At 37.2% G+C, this 21,303-nt stretch overlaps 1 protein-coding gene across 3 annotated transcripts; it reads left to right on the forward strand.

Moving 5' to 3' along the window:
• Positions 1-260: 260 nt before the first annotated feature.
• On the forward strand, positions 261-21,129 carry LOC103981183 (protein ENHANCED DOWNY MILDEW 2). Of its 3 annotated transcripts, none has more exons than XM_009397814.3 (19): positions 261-428; positions 848-1,292; positions 1,377-1,473; positions 2,609-2,656; positions 2,766-2,923; positions 6,229-6,325; positions 6,432-6,530; positions 10,956-11,203; positions 11,293-11,382; positions 11,484-11,903; positions 12,264-12,408; positions 12,514-12,615; positions 13,466-13,558; positions 14,454-14,495; positions 18,259-18,369; positions 18,961-19,032; positions 19,120-19,238; positions 19,453-19,516; positions 19,610-21,129. In XM_009397814.3, the coding sequence occupies exons 2-19, from the start codon at positions 886-888 to the stop codon at positions 20,789-20,791; spliced, it is 3,594 nt and encodes a 1,197-aa protein (XP_009396089.2). In that variant the 5' UTR covers positions 261-428; positions 848-885; the 3' UTR covers positions 20,792-21,129. The 3 variants fall into 3 exon arrangements, with proteins under 3 accessions (XP_009396089.2, XP_064959654.1, XP_064959653.1); XM_065103582.1 differs by having other exon boundaries at positions 289-428; positions 883-1,292; positions 19,610-20,969; XM_065103581.1 differs by having other exon boundaries at positions 293-428; positions 875-1,292; positions 19,610-20,969.
• Positions 21,130-21,303: the final 174 nt, after the last annotated feature.

Here is a 21,303-nt window from a genome sequence, read left to right on the forward strand (position 1 = left end):
TACTGTAGAAAATTTAAATGATTTGTAGTGGTTAATATTTTTTATTTTAATATTTAAGTATGTGCTATTATAATAACACTGTGGAGACTATATTCTTTTAATTAATTTATATATGATAGATATTACTTACAAGTCCTTCACATTTTGATTGAATGTCACATAGGTCCCCTTCGATGCGGTGCCCGTAATCGCAACCGTGCAATTCCTAGTCGGACCCGTCCACAACCGCCTTTAATATTCGGCAAAAGATTTCCAATATAAGGCGCTTCTCCACCCTTCCCCAAATCCCTAATTTCGCGTCCCATGGAAATGTGGTGTCGGGGTTTTCCGGTTGTGCACGTAGGAAACACTTTCCCCGCCGAATCTTTCGTGGAAATCTCACCTTCTAGAGGGTTTTGCTATCTCGGCGCCTTCTAATCTGACGCCTTGTGAGTTTTCCGCTGTTGTTACGAATTTTATTTTGTTTCCTTGGCATCCTTCCCATGTGTTCTTTCGATTCTGATTACGGTATTGTGCTTTATTCGTTTCCTCTCTCCTTTAGTATTTGTTCTTGCTATCTTCGATTGTTAGAGGGAAACCTGACTGGTTTTCGCCCAGGACTATTGCAATTGCTGGCATTTCTCGTTAGTTTTGTACCTTTAATGCAATATTAGTCAGGAAAATAATGGAATTTGGAATTGTTTTAAGGGTTCCATCTCTCCTTTATGTTTGAAACTTCGAATTAGGTTGATGAAGGAAAAGAAGAAGGATTTTTCTATTGAGTTTGGTTGCTCTTTTCATATTGTAGATTCGACCAGTTGAAGAGATTGATGCCATTTTCTTTAACATTCTTCTTTTGTCGTTTAAGGAGATACGGCTTCGTTATTCTTTGAAGGTGTGTAGATCATGGCATCGTCCGATGATGATGAGATTGTGCCGCAGATTGTCACAAATTATCATTTGGTGGACGATGATGAATCGCCCATCTCGTTTTCAGTTTTGCCTGTCCAGTTTAGTGACGGCGAGAACCAGGATGCTGTCAACAGGGCCGTTTTCTTGCACGGAACCACTGATGGCGGGCTTCAGAAAGTCTACAAACAGGTTGTCGCATGGAAGTTGGTATTAGAAGATGATCAACCCAAGATCATGGTCCTCTCGAAGGACAAGAAATGGATCAATCTTCTGAAACCAAGAAAGAGTTACGAGGATACAATAAGGACAATGTTGATCACCATACAGTTGCTTCATTTTCTGAGGAGAAAACCACAGGCATCAGAAAAGAGCCTTTGGGAACACCTGCGTGGTGTCTTCAGGTGCTCCTTTTTTAATTTCTCTTGTGAACTTTTTGATTTGTCTTTCTTTTGTCTGATGTTCTTGAAGATGTTTGTATGATGCAGCACATTTGAGGTCAGACCTTCTGAGGATGACTTCAGGGAACATATTTCACTTATGAAGCTTTTTAGGGAGAGGGATCAGGTCTTAGTAAATTCACAGGTATGAATTGCATAACAGACTGAGCAAAGTCGTTTATATATATATATATATACATATATGTATATATATATACATATATGTATATATATATACATACATACATACATTCATACAATGCCATTCAAGTTTGTAGTGTTGCCATAGAGGTGCTTGAACTTTAGATTGTTCAGGTTTTCTCTTGCATTTGTTTTTTGTGTGTTCTGTGGCTTTTGTTTGGGGGGGGGGGTGTTGACTTGATCCATAGAACTTAATAGGGTTAATAGTGGTCATTTATTGTATGGGACTTTATAAGGTTTTGTCCAAAGGAGGGTTTGCAGGCATCGGTGGCGGTTGCCTTCGACGGGACCAGAGGTGAGTCGGGGTGGCGGAGTAGGGTTTGGGGGTCTCGCATGTGGCGGTGGGGTGGTTTTACTGAAATGTTTAGTGATATGCCACATTTTGGCACCACCCACGTGGCAGTAGACAGAGGACCACTGGGCTGACGTAGAGCGACACCTCAGACCTGGACGAGGCGACCACGCGACCTCCGCATTGTTCGACACCGTACAGGTCGGTGTCGGACACCCTAGAGCCATTCCGCAAAACTCAGGACGGCGTTGCACGGCGCTGACCCAAGTGGTGCCCCTCGGTGCCAACCAGTACGGGTCGATCGGCGCTTGGTGCCGGACACCCCGAAGCCGCTCCGTAAAACTTGGGACAGCGCCGACCCGAGCGATGCCGGGTACCCAGAGCCGTTTCGCAAAACTCGGGACGACGTCGACCTGAGGCGCTCGACGCCTGGGTTCAAGCGAGTGCACAAGTAGTGCTTCACTGAAGCACATCGCCCAACTTCTATGTGAGGTGCTTGGGCCTTGTCTCGCCTTGCTCAATCACCTAGGCGAGCACCCGGGTGCCTTTTTAAATCATTGTTATGTGATGGCCAGTGAAGGATGTATTTATCAAATTGATGCTTCTATGTTCAAGTTCTAGTTATTTTTAGTCCAATGTTATATTATTCGTTTTAATTTGGACTTACCATCTGTGCTCCATTATTAATTTCACAGTTTCTTTACCATTGAAATAGCTTCATTTTACCCTAAATATTTGAGTTTGTATCTTGTTAAGCATGCTTCTTATGATAGTTCTACTTGAACAGCTGTTGCTAGAGTTCCTAGAGGGGAAGCCAAGGAAGAAATTTGGTGAGGTTGGTGCTGATCCTGGTCATATTTGCTTTAATTTCCATAGATCATTTGTAGAACTTGTCACGTGATAGATCAAATTGGATAAGGTTTATTATTAAATTAATCTTTCAGGTTGCTTTAGATAGTTCAAATCTAAATCAGCCATTTATTGCTGATGATGATGAGGTTGATGAAGACATAAAAGATGATGCTGATGATGATTCAGAGGATGAGTCTGATTTATTTGATTCAGTATGTGCCATTTGTGATAATGGTGGTGAACTTTTATGGTATGTTTTTTTCTTTTTTGGAAACATTTTCTTGTATTTGCTTTACAATATTCAGGTTCTAATACAAATAGTTAATATTATTAAATCAATGAATTTTTGTTAGCTCCTTAAATGCAAGCTTCCACCTAGTTATTTGTGTCCATTACCTGAAGTTTAATTTACACACCAAAATCATTTGTATTTGTTGTCCATCCAGCATGGTACTCATTATGTCATAATTATAATGTTTCTAATCTCTCTATTTCTGGTTATTATATTCTATTGTTATTGTCATTTTTAGTTATCCCTTTTGAATCCTATATCAAGAAGTTTATTGTGTTTTAGATATGTCAAGATGGAGATACGATGAAATGCTTGAATTTTGGTGAGTTAGAGGTGGTTGTATTGAGGGTTAAATGATTAAATTATCTATGGTGCTTAAGCATCTAATTACACATTTGACTTGCACTCGTAAAAATATGAGTCAACTTGGAGATTACGAGAGCCATAGTTGTGATGCTTGGCATCCCATCCCAAGTGTTCACCTGTGCTGGCTTGGGCAACCCAAACTCCTCAACCCACTCTCAACCTAATTCAGGTTCTCCTGACTCTATGCAAATCCAATTCCCCCCTATCTTTTCCAGAACCAAATTATAATGCAATCTAAACTTGATAAACCCAATTCACTGCCGTTGATGCCTGCATTTTTTTGCCCTATCATTTCTATTGTCGACCTTCCACCATTGGCTTATGGCTTTTAATTGTCTTCCCTCTCTTCGTTATCACATCTCTCCTCGTCTCCCCCTCTTATCTTTCTCCCTTCTTCCTCTTTTCTCCCTTTTCTCCTCCCTTCTGTCTATTGGGGCTCCACCACTGTTACCTTCTCTTTTCTCTTTCCTCTTCCTTTTCTTCTCTGCCCCTTTATGTGCGACCAACACCCCCTACCATGGTTGTCCTCTCTTCTCTATCCTCTTCCTCTTCTCTGTCCCTTCATGTGCGTCCAACACCCCCTACAATGGCTTCCCTCTCTTCCTCTGTCCTCCCTCATCTCTTCTCAACTCTGTAACTAGCATCGCATGTCATCGCCCTCTCTGGCCTCTTCTCTTCCCTGCCTCTTCTCTGTGACCAACAACATATGTCATTGTTGTCCTCTCTACCTTTTCCTACTTCTCTTCCTTGCCTCCCTCGTATTCTCTCTACTCTCTCTTGTTGCCCTCCACTACCTTCCTTCCTCTTCTAATTTCTCTCCCCATCCTCTTCCACCCTGCCTATCTCCTCTCTCTTCCCCTCTTTCCACGACTTAATTAATCAATTTAACATGTCAATTTAAACAATAACAATTATACTATTATAGGCATGCCAGAAGAATCATAATTGGGAAACATTAAAAAGGATCTTGGATGAAATTAATTATTTAAAAGATCTACACCTTGATGCTACCACTTGCATGGTTTAGACAAAATTACTAAAGGTAGATATTTAAAGTAAAACAACGTCAAGTTTTTGTTTTGATAAAATGAAATAAAACTTATGCTTTAATTGAATTTCTTATATATTTGAATATTTTGATCTTTAGTTACATTTTATAATTTTTTAAAGATAGACCTATTGCTTTAGTAGGCGAACACCTAATATGGGATTTTGATGCTTTATAGCACCTAGTGCTTGACACTTGACAGTACCAAGAAAAACACTTTTTGAAACAAGTAAGGGTATGATGGTCCTTTGATTGTTAGTTTCATCTAGCTGATAATCTTTGTATCAGTGATTTAAAAAGGCGCTCGCCTAGGCGCTCGGGCGAGGCAAGGCGAGGCTCGAGCGCCTCGCTTCATTTCCAGGCGGCGCGCTTCAAAGAGGCGTCGCCTGGGCGCTTCAGACGAGCGCCTGGGTTAAACCAGGCGACCGAACCAGCGTTTGAGGTCTGGTTTAGTCTTCGGTGCTTTAGTTGGTTCAATCGAACCAACTAAAGCACCGATCAGCGTGACTTCCCCAACTCTAACCCTGCTCGTCGTTCACGCTACTGCCGTCGCTTCTCGCTACCGTTGCTGTTGTCGTCACTCGCCGCTCTCGCTGCTGCTGCCGATGCTCGCTGCTACCGTTGCCGCTCCCACTGTCGTCGCTCCCGCTCCCGTTGCTCGCTGCTCGCTGCTATTATTGCCACTGTCTCCGCTCGCCGCTTTCGCTCCCGCTCCCGTTGCTCGCTGCTACCGTTGTCATTGTCTCCACTCGCCGCTTTCGCTCCCGCTCCCGCTGCTCGCTGTTACCATTGCCACTGTCTCCGCTCGCCGCTTCCACTCCCATTGCTCGCTGCTACTGGTGCCACTGTTACCGCTTGTCGCTGTCGCTGCTGCTGCTCGTCGCTCGCAGCTGTCGCTGCCATTGTCGTCGCTCGCAGTTGTCGCTCTCGCTCTTCTCAGTCAACACCCTCGGTCTTCAATAGTATACTGTTAACAATATACAGTATACAATATACTATTAACAGTATACTGTTAACCGTATACTAGTAATAGTATTTGTATTTATTAGATTAATTTAATAGAATATTTTTATTTAAAAAATTAAAAAAATATATTAATTAATTATATTATATATTTTTATATTTTAGCGTCTCACTTTGCTCGGGCGAGCGCCTAGCGCCTCGGGCGTTTTTGGACCTTGGCGTCTTTTGGCGCTTAGCGCTTTTTAAATCACTGCTTTGTATTTTTGTTTGTCTATGCATAACTCCATACTGTACTTGCAAAATGTGCAAGCTCAGTAGTGGGAGATGGATGGGGTGTTCTAGCAGAATGCTTATTGCTTTCATGAAAAGAACTGAAGATACGACTGTATTTGGTTCAATAAGATGTCAACTTTTGACTGAAACGCTAATTAAATATTGAGTTCGAATTTAAGAAGATAATTCAGACGTTCTAGCCCTTAGATAGTTCTTCAGAGAATGTGGTAATTTTCTTGATAAGTAACAACCATATAGTGAAGGGCAGCAGTGCCCCTGTTAGAGTTTCTTTAAGACTATAACCATGGGAGCTGGTAGAGAATTGCTATATCTGTTGGTTTTATTTATTATCTAATATTCATGCACTAAATAGTGTACCGAATTAGTGCTGATGTGTGCTAACGTCTTGCTTGGACTCATATGTTTTGATGAAATGGTACCTGCTGTTATTCAAACTTAATTTAGAGTGCAGGAGCTAAAGTTGTTACATGAAATGGGTTTGTGTGAAGTCTGGCCATGCACTATGTGCATTCCTAGTTATGTGGTTCTTTGTAATTCTATAGTTTCTTATTTTTTGTTTTAGGATATTGTGGTTTGAAAATCTATAATGCAGTTGTGAAGGACCGTGTCTGCGATCCTTCCATGCCACCAGAAAAGCTGGAGAAGAATCAGAATGCAAGTCCCTTGGATACACAAAGGCTGAAGTTGAGGTATCATGTAGAGAGCTCGTCATGGTTTCTGCTTTTTATGAACCTCTGCTGTGTATGTTCTCTCGTTCTTTTGTTCTTCTCATCAAATGTTTGTGAATTTGTGCAGTCACTACAGAACTTTCTATGCAACAATTGCTTATACAAGCAGCATCAATGCTTTGGCTGTGGCAAATTAGGCGCCTCTGATAAATCAAAAGGTGCTGAGGTAAGATATATGTGGTGGAACTAGTTCTTATTTTCTTATCTTACTACTTTTGAACTATGTACTAGTTTTTGATTAAGAAGGCTACTGGTACATTTTGCATTGATTTAAAGAAAATGCTTTTGTCAAAATATTCTGAATGACTTTTTTGGACCAATGTATTAGCATGATCTAAAATTGGGATATCCTAAAGGTTTTTAATATTTGTTCCTATAATTGGCAAAATCCTCACCTCACAACCTTCTTTGAACTTTGTATTCAATTTCTGTGAATCAACATACATATTTATACATTGGTCCAATCTGTCTTTGTAGTTTCGGTTCGAGCACAATAAAGTGGTTCATGAGCTAACTTTACTGTGCTAAGGCTACAAGGGTATTCTAAAAGTTAAAGTTTTGAACATTGGCATATTCAGTAGTAGCAGTTCTGTTTCTTCTTAACAATATTGCTATCCAGCATTTATGAGAGGTCTTTATCACCCAGAATCTCCATCTTTTCCTCTAAGGTGCTTGTGATGCACCCCCTCACTTTTTGGTTCTTGATTTGTTTTTCGGGACCAAATATAGTGTCCTCATTCACTCAACATATTTTTAGGATGGACTAAGGTCATTTGTCTAAATTGGTCGAAGTTCATAGTTAGTGTTTGAACTTTGAAACAAGGATTGAAATATTGTACCATACCGAAGTTTCGACATTCGCTCGGTATGGTACGGTACTGTATATAGAGCGATATACTGTTCGGTATATATATATATATATATATATATATATATATAATAATAATAATAATAATAATAATAATAATAATAAAATAAAATTTTGGCGACGTTGTCGCTCTCTCTTATATATATTTATATATTTATATATAAAAGATTTTTTATATATAAATATTTTTATAAAAGGTGATGTCATCTCATATATATATATATATATATACATACATACCGGTAACGGGCGGTTCGTGTATCGGTCTGCTGACGGACCGGTATGTACCGCCCGGTTATTCAAAATTGAAGACCTTGCTTTGAAGTATGCAGGTTATGTATCTATCAGAGAATTGCATGATATGAACTTGACACTTTTGTGACTAGCTTGAGATTTTGATTCAATTGTGTGATTTTGTAAATGAGCTGGGAGCTTATTTGGAAACCTATTTTTCTTTTCCATCACTTTCCAATTTTCCATCAGATTTCTCTCTCTAAATTTCCTTTACACTTTTTGCTGTCTCTTTAAATATTTCATCATTCTTTATTGGCAGTAGACAGCAGATCATTAAGTTTGTCAGAGTAGCTTCTCCTCTATATGGCTTATTCAACCTACTTCTCTTTCTGGTGAGAAATTTTGTTGTATGCACGGGTTTTTGGTTGTGACAATGTGTTGGTTAACTAAACTATAGGTTTGAGAGAATACAATGCAAGATATTGCTAGTCTCCTATTTATATTTTTTTCTTTATCATGTGACGTGGTCATAGTCAATCCAAACTTTTTGAGTTCACAGGAAGGTGGATGAAGTCTTATAGCATAAGTATACAAGATAAGAAGAGGTTGGATGAGATAAAACTAGCAGGCTTCTTATACTTTGGTTTATCATTTTTATACATTGCTTTATCAAACCCCTCAATTCAGACAATTGAATCAATAAGGTCAAACTTTTTTTTTCTTTTGAACTGAAGCTGTTAGTATAATGCTATTGAATCTGGAGAGGTTCAAGTCCTCGTGAATTTTAAAACATGAGTATTAGTAAGGTTCAGCATACTATGCAAGTTGGACATTGCTGGTGATCCAAGGTATCCTTATATAGTGAAGTGACATTGAAGTTTGGTTTTAATACTGCACAAGCTATGAATCACTCATTATTGAAATAAGCTTTGAAGAGTCTTATGATTCTCAAGATTCGATTGGCAACTATTATAGCTGATACATGACTTGCTTTTTTAACTTAATAAATGAGTTTCTTTTACATTCTTAATTTTTTAAATGTCTTAACAATTGGAAAGTCATTCATAACTTCATTCTGCTTTGGTACAGTTAAAACCTATGTCAAAGATGATCTTGGACCATAATACATTAAGTAGATGTCCACACATCTAGAATATGCTGATTCTACTAGCCATTTCTTTGATGTCTCTTAATTCTACAGCTTGTTAGCAATCCTTCATTTGGGTATATATTGGCTCATTTAAGAGCTGGACCTTTTAATTTAAACTATGAGAATTTGGTTTTGCATGCTTTGCCATGCCTATTTAGACTGATTCTTGAGGTGACTCTATTTGAAAGGGTTCATATAGAGTAGGACTGCTGATCATTGAGAAGAGGGAGGATATTTGTTGACCTTCAAATTGCATTGCTTGAGAAAAAAATATCCCTTCAGCATTTGTGGTGAGATGCACATAAATTCATGTCCAATGATCACGTTCAATTATGAATGAAAAAACGAGAATATCCTTTTGTTAGACAATGGAGAGATACTATTAAATGAATCAAAGGGTTGGTAGTGAATCTACCTTGCTAGTTTGTGTTCAATACGTTATTTTAATGTTTTGGAATTTAGTTATAAATTAAGATAAATGTTGACTTTGAGCCATATCAATTCTGAAACAAGAATTGAAATATTGTACTGGCGTTTCGAGCTTCGCTTGGTACGGTACGGTATTGTATACCGAGCAGTATACCACTCGGTATATCGTTCGATATATATATACATATATATAAAGTATAAAAAGAAAAATTTTTCGGCGACATCGCCTCTCTTCTCCCCACACGGGGTGACGTTGCCTTGATATATATATATATATATATATATATATATATATGGTATGTAATATCGTGCTGTACTATACTGGTGTTTCGAGGTTGGCTCGGTACGGTACGATATCGACGTACCGAGCGGTCTACCAGGGCGTACCGAGCGATTTCCTCTTACTGTAGCATTGCTACAGTGTAACCCTGTAGCATGGTCCGTTCGGTAACGGGTGGTCCGCGTATTGGTATGCCGTCGGATCGGTACGTACTGCCCGTACCGGGCGGTACCATTCGAAATTGCGTACCATATATATATATATATATATATATATATATATATATATATAATACCGCTCGGTAGCGGACGGTCCGTGTATCGGTCTGCTGACGGACCAGTACGATTATTCGAAATTGAAGACTTTGTTATGAAATAAGTGATCTTTTTCTTCTACTTTTATCTTTATAAGATATAATTTTCTAACTATATTCATAGATTAACCCAAAATTACTCAAATTTATTTTTTGATTTTTCTTTTTTGATACGTTTTTCTTTATGAATAATTGTGTTCTTAATGCGGGCTTATTTTTTTCATGCATAGCCCTTTTTAAAGCTTAGGATTTATCAATTATATGAGGCAATTTGTTGTGACCTGTATATTCACTTGTTTTTAATCTCATAGCATTTAACTGAAGACTATTTGCATTGTGCTTGAAAATGCGTATTTATGAATAACATTAATATTCTTTTCACTGAATTACGTGAGCCAGGCGAAATGAGGAGGGTTGTGTCTGGCAGCCGATGGCCTAAGGGTAATGTTAGGCCCACTATCTGATGCAATACCTTCTGTATCGTTTTTTGATACCCACCCCTTGTAACCACAATAAAGTTATTTGTGATTTGTGTTCACTTGGATTCTTTTAATACCTCAGATTCATTCAGGTCTTCTACTCCTTTGGAGATTGGACATCCTTTAATTGAAGGACAAGCTGCAATGGTTTAGATATATTTGTTGAACAAAAGTTTCATGTGCAGACTTAAATTAGAGTTAGTTGATTCTCTTGATATGATTTATTTTCTTTTTCTTCCTCGTACTCTTCTCTTTAGCTTTTTCCTTGTTGCCCTTGCCATGCCATGCACCACTCACTTTTTGGATTCCAGGTACATCTGGTTTGGCTTTTGGAGTAGTGTTTGGATTCTTAGTTAGACAACTTATACTAGTTATTGATTAACTTGGAACAGATCTATCAGGATATTGGATTGGACTGGATCAAATTTTCTAGGTCTCTGGATCTTACTCAATTAAACTTGATCTCATCTATGTCCAATACCCTTATACCAGAGGTTTATGATGCAGATCAGGCTATTGATTTTGCTCCTAGCATACCTACTAGTTACTGCCTGCTACCCATGTCTGCGTTTTCTTCTCATTATTTTTTTGTGACTTCGTTTAAGTTCCTTCCTCCTCACATTGTCCCTCCTTTCCTGTTAAACTAGAAAGTTTTGCTGTGCTCACAGAAAGAGGTTGCTAGAGTCATGTTCTTTACATCTGTCTATGTGGATTTTTCTAATCTAGCAAACAGTTGCAACAACTACATATAATTGTCCAGATTTTATCTCATCTTTCACTCTCTTGTCTGCAAATGATTGATGCAGTGTTGTTCCCTTTTTTAATCTTTTGTCTTTAGGTATATCCTTGTGTTTCTGCGACATGTGGTCACTTCTACCATCCAAAGTGTGTTTCAGAATTACTTTTCCCTGGTAGCGAAGCTGAAGCATCTGAGTTTCAGAAAAAAATTGTGGCTGGGGAATCATTTACATGCCCTGTTCATAAATGTGTTGTTTGTAAACAAGGAGAAGACAAAGAGGTTAGAGATTTGCAGTTTGCAATGTGCAGACGGTGCCCAAAATCTTATCATAGAAAGTGCTTGCCAAGGTAATTTTTCAATTGCAGATTAGATAGGTAGAACACTAATGAGCTAAGAATATATAGATTTTTCTTCTATCTTTTCGATGAAATTGTAGGAGGATTGCGTTTGAGGATATAGAAGATGAGGCTATCATACAAAGAGCTTGGGATGATCTTCTTCCTAATCGAATCTTGATATATTGCCTGTAAGTTCCCGTTCACTGAGTTTTTCTGTCTGGCTTCATGTGTTGCACAAATAACATTCTCTTACAGGGAATTGACTTCATTGTTGTTTTCCATTTGGCAGAAAGCATACGGTTGATGAAGACCTTGGAACTCCAAGAAGAAATCATATTATATTTCCTGAGACTCCTGAAAAAAAAATAGTTTCAGATATGCAAAAAAGCAAAATTAAAGAATTGGCAAAGAACAAAGTTAGAGAGTTGGCCCGAGATCGAACCACTATGAAGTCAGTCAAGGCAACTAGTTCTGAAGGAAATCACTCGAAGGAAAAAGTTGTCAGGAGTGTTACTCAGCATGGTCTTGGTATCCAGAAAAAAGAGATGTCCTTGAAGGACAAGTCACGATCTGATATGGACAAAGCTGAGAGAACTGTTTTTGAGGACAACAAGACTCCTGACAAAGAGGCAAAACCTACAGCTTCTACGAAACCTGCTGCAAAGACATTAAGTTCATTTCCGCATATAGATAGTGAAACAGAAGCAAAGTAAGTCTCTTTTTTCTCTTTTGTCCAAGGAATGGCTTTAGCACTTGCTTTAGTTTTTCATTTGAGCAGTTCCAACTATTTTCAGATTAACACCCAAATTAATTTTGTATGCTTCGTTCCTTGATATCATTTGAAGTTGAGTGGGGTTTTTTTGATAACTTAATTCTAATAGTAAAAGAATTTGCATTTGGTATTCATGTCAACTTGGGTTGATTTATTTTGCAGTAGGGAAGTCACAAAGCAGCTAATCTTCTCTGATGTGCTTCACCTTTGTGCTATTAGTTGTTGCTAATGTGGATTGAGTTATTATTATTAGCCTATTGATTGTGATCTTACCTAATTGGAATGTTTTTATTGGAGAGTTTTGGCTTTGTTCGAAAAGGCATCATCTTCTTTAAGCTTGGAAAATATAACCAGAAAACGGTCAATGCCATCTACTCATGCATACGGCACAAGGCACATTGACAAGACCATTACACAAGGCAAGGTTGAAGGTTCTGTTGAGGTACATAATTGATCATTGAGTGACATCTGATTTGAATTGATGACTTCATTATTTACTATTCTTTGTGTGAAGTCCTAATTTTTGTGATTAAAATTGTGTCCATAGGCAATACGAACAGCTTTACAGAAGTTAGAGAATGGGGGTTCTGTGGAGGATGCTAAAGCTGTCTGTGAACCTGAGATGGTGAAGCAATTGCTTAAGTGGAGGGTATGTAGTTGTGCCAACCAGTGAAGTAATTGCATTTGGTGTTGTGGATAACTGGGTATATAATTAAAAATTATCGAGTTAGCACCTATTGGCCATTGTTGCTGATAGTAACATTCATCACATGCACAGTTTCTGTCATCTGATTCTTGAGTTTTCATTTGATACTGCATTTTTTGTAAACATAAAAGGTGTATTGTTCCTTTTGTCCTACTCTTGCCATTGTATACTTTGTTGCAAGTTAATGTAGTAAATTTTACTGCTTGAACTGAAGCATTAACAAGTTGGACCTTGATAATCATAAGGCCTTTTACTGTCCTTTGAAGATTGTGATCACATGGTGCTACTAAGGCTTTAACTTTAATGCCGGTACGATATTGATTTTGGCAACTTGTTGGTACCAGTTATGGTACCGGTTTATCAAGTGGTATACCAACCTATATCTCTTGGTATCACTGAAAAAAGAAATGCCTACTGGTCGGTGCCAAGCATATGGTTTAATACCGATCCTTAATTGCACCGGTAAATATTGGCCAGTACGTTGTCTAACTGGTATTTGAAGTCATGCTTGCTAGTTCTTTCCTCCTTTGTTTTCTTGTAATATTTTTCAATTCTCGACTCTATATTGTTTTCTATCTGTGCTGTTAACCTGGCACAGCCATCCCTTCTTGCATGGTATAAGATTTTTCTCCGTTGTGTCTGTTCTAGATAAAAGAGGGCAGCATCACCCTAGCATCATTTAATTAGAGGAAGAAAATTAATTTCAAAAGCAACATACTCTCTACATGGCTTGAAAAAATATATAGAAATGATATTTATGTGGTGGTACTTCATGAAAATTTTTCTTTTCCAGGAGAAGCTCAGAGTTTATCTTGCACCTTTTCTCCATGGAATGCGCTACACATCTTTTGGTCGTCATTTCACTAAAGTAGACAAGCTTAAGCAGGTACTTATCTAAAAATTAGCAAGAACTGTGAAGTTTGGTGATGATTCCAGTTGTTGCAACTCAGTAAACCTCATGTATTTAAATGCTTATTGTCAGAATTGGGATGCTATTACCTAAACTAAATCCTATTAGGAAACATAATTGTTTATGCTGTTACTATAGTTGAATTTCTTATGCCATTCAAATAAGTAAACTTTTCGTGAGAATCTCTCTTGACCTTTCTAAATGCAATACATAAATACAATGTTAAATATGGCTGCCAGGTAACAAAGATTGACTTATGCTATTTAACATGCTAACAGCTTCATTGGAATATATATCATTCATTATGACCTACCATCGATTGCACATAGCACATACTATTGTAAATCCTATGCCAGGTGTCACATAAATGCTGGTATAAATTATAAATGCCAAGAGTCATGCTTGCATATGCTATATGTCATAAAATGCAGCATGTGGGATGCCTGTAAATGACAAAACCTGTAAATGACTTTTGTCATTTCGCTATGCTGCAAGAAAGAAGCCCTTGCTAAATGCAATATGTTATGATTTCTGGGAAGTGGTTCATAATCTTCAGATTATCATGGTCTCGCTAACAGCATTATTTTGGTGATGATTCCACAGAGTTCTATATAAGCTGCTGTTTTCAATGATTCTGGTTATGCTAATTTAGTTCATACCTTAAATGAAAAATATATTACTCTGCTTGTTTCATGTCTGAACAACACTTCTTCATAAGTTCTATGATAACAAGAGTGTCAATTTCTTTAGTTACATTTTTTGGCTTTGGGACAATAGATGCATGGTTCTTTCTATACTGTGTTTCATCTGCCAAGTCATGTTTAAAAATGTCTTCCTTCTTATGACCCAATGAATTGTTCTTTCCATGTAGATTGTAGATAAGCTTCAGTGGTATGTTCAGGATGGTGATACGGTAAGTTCTTTTATTTCTTCAGTTTAATCAATTTCTACCAGATGCAGCCAGTAGTTAGTTTGTCATTTTAATTTGGGTTTCCTTTTAGCAAGACACAGTGAACTTTGAAGTTTGTTTCTGGTTTAAAGCATTTTTCATATTATTCAAGTGCTTGACCAAGCCATTTTGTCACATGTTGACACTTAGCAAATATTGGTGTAGAGTGGGACAAGCAGCTCTCCTATAGTAATGCAACTGCATATTATATATACAATATGCTACATCTCCTTTTTGATATATGTATGTATGCATGCATGCATGCATGTTACATTCCCTTTTTAATCTTTCGTTGATGCAAACGCAGCAAGGAAGCAATCTTAACTTTGTAGTGAAATTATGCACCAGAAACCAGTTTTAGTTAGCTTCTTATACAAACTAATATGAGGTAACAGTGTCTAATTTTATTGATAACATCAGCTATATGCTTAGGATCTATCATGCAATTATATTTTGCAAATTGCAGAACATTAAATGAGAGCATTTTGAAATTTTCTTTAAAAAATTGACAAAAGGGTGGGCTTACCAAAGTTTTCTTGAGTTATGGATTTTGGACATAAAGTACACTCTTGTCCAAAGCTTCTAATCCTCTCAAATTTAAAGTCTGTTTCTGCTTCTTTGGCATGGATTAAATGAGGGGATCATGCCTTTGATCTTTATTGTTGATGGTATGAGGAGAGGTATAGGATGATCTTCGATAGGAACTATAAATAAAAAAATAAATAATTTTAGCTTAACCAAACATATAACTTTTTATAGATATCTATGGCAAAAAATCCATGTGGCCAACCCCAAATAATTGGGACTTACGGTTTTGTTGTTGTTATTATTATGTGCCTCTACCCATACTTTTCATGAGCATGTCCTTTTGTAAAAGCAATAGTTGTTCTGTATAAACAATTCGTAGAATCAATGATTAGCCATATGATTAATGTAAACTCAAATTCATGTTAACTTGTTAGCATGGTACTTAACCCCATGCATGAAGCCTTATAGCTTTAGATTTTAGCTATTGGAGAAGTAATTATTCATTGGCCGGATGTTTTGTATAAGGTGGAATTTTTTTATATTTTTTCATAGGTTCAACTTTTTAGAAGCCATTGTTATGCTTTTAGTAGATTGTCTTTAGAGGTCTTTTATAAGACCGTTGTAAGACCAACAATATTTTATGGATCTGAGTGTTGGATAGTTAAGATTTGAGTGTTGTGTTGTCGAGATGAGAATGTTAAGATGAATGTGTGGAGTTAATAGGAAAGATAGGAAAAGAAATATTGTTACTCATAAACACCTAGGTATAGCTTTGATAGAAGATAAGACGAGAGAGAATCGTTTAAAATGATATGAACATATGCTTACGGGATATCCAGATGCAATAGTCAAAAGAGGTGAAATGATTAATGTTAATAATACGAGAAGAGGTAGAGGAAGATTTTAAAAGATGCTAATAGAAATGTAGTCGGTCCTAAATAGTTATGACTCGCGACTTTGTTGTCATTATTATTGCTGTATTTAGAGGTCTTTTAGACAAATTGCCCGAAGTTGAGCAAGAGAAGTTGTTTATATTTTCTCAAAGAGACAAAACTATAAATAAATAATTTAAAAGGCACAGGAGAAAAACTGTGATGGATGACTTCTAGCCATGTCAGGAAGAGGTTAAGGTCAGTTTTGGGGCAACCTAAACCCCAAAGGAGAGAACGTTTTTTGCTTGGAGGCACCAATCTGAAAGGTGGAAAGGTGGAAATCTGGGAAATAATCATATGGTGTTTATGTAGTCAATTACTAGATTGTTAGTTATGATTTATGAGGATAGAGTGTATCCTGATTCCAGCTGCAGTTGTGATTTTTTTAACTGATGTTGCTCCACTTTTAGATCGTCAGATTCTGGTAAGGCAAAGCATGTTTTCTATAAATTTAAAAATACTACTTTTTTTTATTAGCTTGCCCTACAAAAGTTTGTTTTTTGACAACTTTTTTGCTAGTTAACAAAATACAAGAGTACAGGACACTCATATTAAAAACAGGACCTGCAGATGTACTCTTTTATCCTTGTGTTAGATGGTCCTTACGAGGGTCGAGGAGATTCACTAAAGTGATATAATTGACTTCTATTGCTCTTCATGTCCTGCATAATAGTGGTTAGCTGTCATATGTTCAACATTATCATGAACATTAATTTACATATTTTAAATGACCTTCCAATTTTTAGGAATTGTTTACATATTAAACATTGATCATAGGGGTTTGACATTGTAGGAATTCTTCTAAAAGTTCTTTTTAAATCTTTTATGTTCTCTACAACAACAGGCAGTATTGTTTCAACTATTTGGGATCAGCCACATCAATCTTCTTGTGCCATTTAGGTCTCCTGAGGGGGCAATATCATTAGCGAAACTAAGAGCAATCAAATTCTTTATTAGTCCTAAGAAAGTTTGTTGGGTCTTTTATCTCTCCTTGCATCATGATTCATAATTGAATCACCTTGTCTAACCAGTGAATCTATTGGTATATTTTGAACATGTTTGTATCTTAAACAGTCCTCCATTTTGTTCTTGACGAGAGCTACACCAATTTGTTACTAAATGTAAAAAGTTTTTGTTCCTTTTTTCTAGTAACTCAACATATTCATCCAACATCCTTATTTCTGAAACACTTCTCTGTTTGTTTTTTGCCATCCCCCCCTCCTCTCCTCTTCTTTCCTCTTTGTTGGAAGGATTTGTGAATTGGTTAGAAACAAGGGCAAGAATAGAGGTAAAGAAAAAAGGAGGAAGTGAAGGATAATGGTAAAAAAGGATGACATAAATAGAAAGAAAAAATATTATTACCTGATTCGTCTTGGCTCAAGGAGTAATGCACGTCTTATGCATCCACGTTGCACATGTAGATGATAAAATCACATACTAAATAGTGGCCTCATTGTGGGAAAGCATACTTCTATTTACACATCTCTGATCTTCAACTATGATATATTTCTTTTTTTATAGACCCCAAGTACAAGAAAGAAAATAAAAATGAGGAGAAATACAATAACATCCTATAAATCAAGGGAAGATATATATTCATATTTTGACAATTAATATTACTTAACAAAATATTTGATCGATGGACATCTATGGAATCTTTAATATTGATATGGAATCTTTAATATTGACTAATTTTCTTCCAGAATAAAAGCTTGAATTAACCCATGAAATCTTTCATAAAACCATGATGTATCTACTTCCCTTTTTGTGGCTTTTTTTTCTTATTTTGGCAGTCTAGGAAACTAAATTAGAAATGTTGGATATGTGTCCATGTGATAACTTATTACATTTGCAGAACATCTGAGCTAATAAAATTTGTTCAAATGATAAATACATTAAAATGGTCTCACTACCACTCCCCGACTAAACATTCATATAATCCTTATCTTTCTTTCTTGTAATAATAAAACTGTTAAGATTGACCAAAATTTGCTGATCCACCCAAGGTTCACCCTACCGGGCGGTATACCCTGGTATAGGCAGTATATAGCGATCTATCGGTACACTCGACCATATCATGTGTCGGTGTATCAGTACGAATTGTATCGATAGTGGTCGGTATATCGGTATGGACCAATTAGGCAAACCATGGATCCACCCCATTTCTGTATGTCTGTTAATGCAAGTTATTGTTGAGAACTAGAATTCTCTTAATTCTAGGATCTCATTGTTGAACTTGACTATTATATTCCCTTGTGTATTTACAGGTTGTCGACTTCTGCTGTGGTGCCAATGATTATAGTATTTTGATGAAAGAAAAACTTGATGCAGCTGGGAAGAGGTGCTACTTCAAGAATTATGATATTATACAACCAAAGGTAATTTTCTAAAAATTAGCAACAGTCTATCACCAGTCTAAGAATTATGTATTAAAATCTTGTCATGTGGTCATGCCATAGAACTCATGTTCTTGCTTATCTACCTGTTTCACAGAGTCAATTTTCTCATAAAGTTCTTTTTCTCTCTCTTGTCCATGACTCTTGCTCATCCTTATGTCTTTTCATTGTTATCGGGATTATTCATGGCATGTTTAAATACAAGTTGTTAGTTATCGAGTAATTCCAATTTTAAAAATTTTGGATGATAGTTGTTGAGACAATTGATGTAATTCCATTGTTTGGATGCTTAAACATATAGGAATTGTGATTTCTAATGCAATTCCAACTACCCTGAACCTTTCCTCTTAATTGAGGAAATATAACACCACTTTATCTCAAATAAATTTTATTTTGAAACCTTATCTACTTCTTGTTTATGTTATAGATTGCAAATAGGAACTGGAAAGAAGTTATAGGTTTGTGGAATTCTGTACTGTCCATTACTATTAAGAAACCTGCTTCAATGAAGTGTTTGTTGTTTGTTGCTATAGTGATATTCTTGTATGTTTCACTGATGTTTTCTTTTTGCAGAATGATTTCAATTTTGAGAGGAGAGACTGGATGAAGGTTAACCCTAAGGAATTACCTACCGGATCCAAATTGGTATAGTTTTGAAAGCATGTATATTTATTAATTTTCAGTAAATACAGCATGATATAAGGTCTGTTAATTTGTTTGATTTTTAAACAGATCATGGGCCTTAATCCTCCTTTTGGTGTCAAAGCAGCTCTTGCGAACAAGTTTATTGATAAAGCCTTAACCTTTAAGCCAAAGCTCCTTATTCTTATTGTTCCCAAGGAGACTGAAAGGTACAACTTCTGCTTCTCCCTGTTACTCGAATTAAATGATTTTATTGTATCATTCTCTCTCTCTCTCTCTCTCTCTCTCTCTCTCTCTCTCTCTCTCTTCATATATATATTATATTATATATAACTATATATAAATATATCTTGAGCTACGTATTTATTCTGTATATACTCTCAAGGCAACTTCTCATTCTATATCTTTCATTGTCATTATCAGACTAGATAAGAAAAGTCCTCCATATGATTTAATCTGGGAAGATGGTCAAAGTCTCTCAGGAAAGGTATGTAGATATTTGAAGAGTCCAACTCTAAAAATGCAAGCTTTGTAGGAGTCTCAACTAAACGACTGATGGTTAATTGCTACCTGTCTTCAGTCCTTCTACTTGCCTGGGTCTGTTGATGTGAATGACAAGCAAATGGAGCAGTGGAATTTGAGTCCGCCACCACTATATCTATGGAGTCGTGCTGATTGGACAACGAAGCACAAGACCATTGCTTCACACTATGGACACACATTCACAGAGCAGGAGATTCCCGTAGAAGAAAGTCTGGTGAAGAAACCATCAGAAGTTCTTGCAGCAGAGGACCATATGGAACAAGAACCTTTGAAAGGAGTTGCCACTTCAGAAGGGACAGAGGCTAGAAAGGAAGACACTAAGAGCTCTGGACGTAGCAACAAAAGGTTCTCAGCAGAAAATCGTAGTGGTGGTTCTCGTAAGAGAAGAAGGTCAAAGAAAAAGGCAAAGGTTTCTGAAGCAAAGGAGGTGGACAAGTTATCAGACATTAGCATTTCACCTGATCATTTGGAGAGTAGAACGAGGAGTCAGAGTCATCTTCCATCAGAACCAATTGAAACTCCATCAGAAAGGGCAAACAATCAAGACGTGTATTTCAGTTCTGGAATGGAATTTGGTGTGACGACTGGTGGTAATGACATCTTCAAAGACATTGTCAATGATGACATCGACGAAATTGCTAGGAGGTACACTGCTCCTGCAGCTGGAGAAGGTATGTTCAACCGCAATTCACATGTTTGGCCAACTGGTGGAATTGGAACTCATGATTATGGTGTCCCAAGCTCGGATTCACGGTTCTCTGATTACCCGAGAAGCAACATAGACTCTCTTAGCAGGAACACATATTCCAATGACATTGATGGGTACAGGAGGATATCAGAGACAGATCTGCGGGCACAAATAAGGTTGTATGGAACACAAGGTCAAGATGAGTGGTCACAAAGGAATGGAATGTTGTTAGGTAGTTCAGATTCAGTGCTTGGACAGCCTCGCTTATTTCCTCCTCCTTCCTATGGGCCATCCACAGCTAGCATGGCAACATCAGCAATGGACCGGTATGCTCCACGTCTCGATGAGGCAAACTATGTAAGGCCGAGAAATCAGGGCCCAGTTGGGCCTCTTCCTGGAACAGGCAGTATTTTTGACTACGACATTCATGGAATGAGGAGGGATAGGCCTCCCAATTCGATCGGCTTTGCACCTGGACCACATCCCTCGTACCCTCATCCGGGAACATCTGGTGGTTGGCTAGATGAATAATTGCACAGTTTTTAGTTATCAAGCATGAATCTGATGCTGTTAGATCTGTATGGAAAACTGAAACATCCATCGTCGGCGGGTGTGTGGCAGTGACTTGCTTTGTTTCATTATCAACATAGCACTTAGTTGTTATTTAGTTTTGTTCCGCTTACTGGGAGAATGGAACTTTGTATATCCATAGATTTTGGTAAGTTGCACATAAACTTGGTGGGTGTTGTGACTTAGGTCACAATAAGAGACATTCCCTGGTATATCCGTTTTGCAGTGTCTGTGGAGCAAAGATGTTCATATAAATCCTTGTTATTTTATCTAGTTTCTATGGTAAGATGACTGTATCATATCCTTGTTATTTTTCTTCTTCTTCTACTTCTTGTTTTTTTTTATGATTACTGCCTCGAGAACATCGAGGATCATTGCTCTGATACTAAATGATAAGATCCTAGGATTTTATCATAGAAGAAAGGAAAGAAAAAAATATGATCACTTCGAGGGGATCGACCTCCTTGATCACT

The sequence above is a fragment of the Musa acuminata genome, chromosome BXJ2-4, assembly GCF_036884655.1.
Source record: "Musa acuminata AAA Group cultivar baxijiao chromosome BXJ2-4, Cavendish_Baxijiao_AAA, whole genome shotgun sequence".
NCBI lineage: Eukaryota > Viridiplantae > Streptophyta > Magnoliopsida > Zingiberales > Musaceae > Musa > Musa acuminata.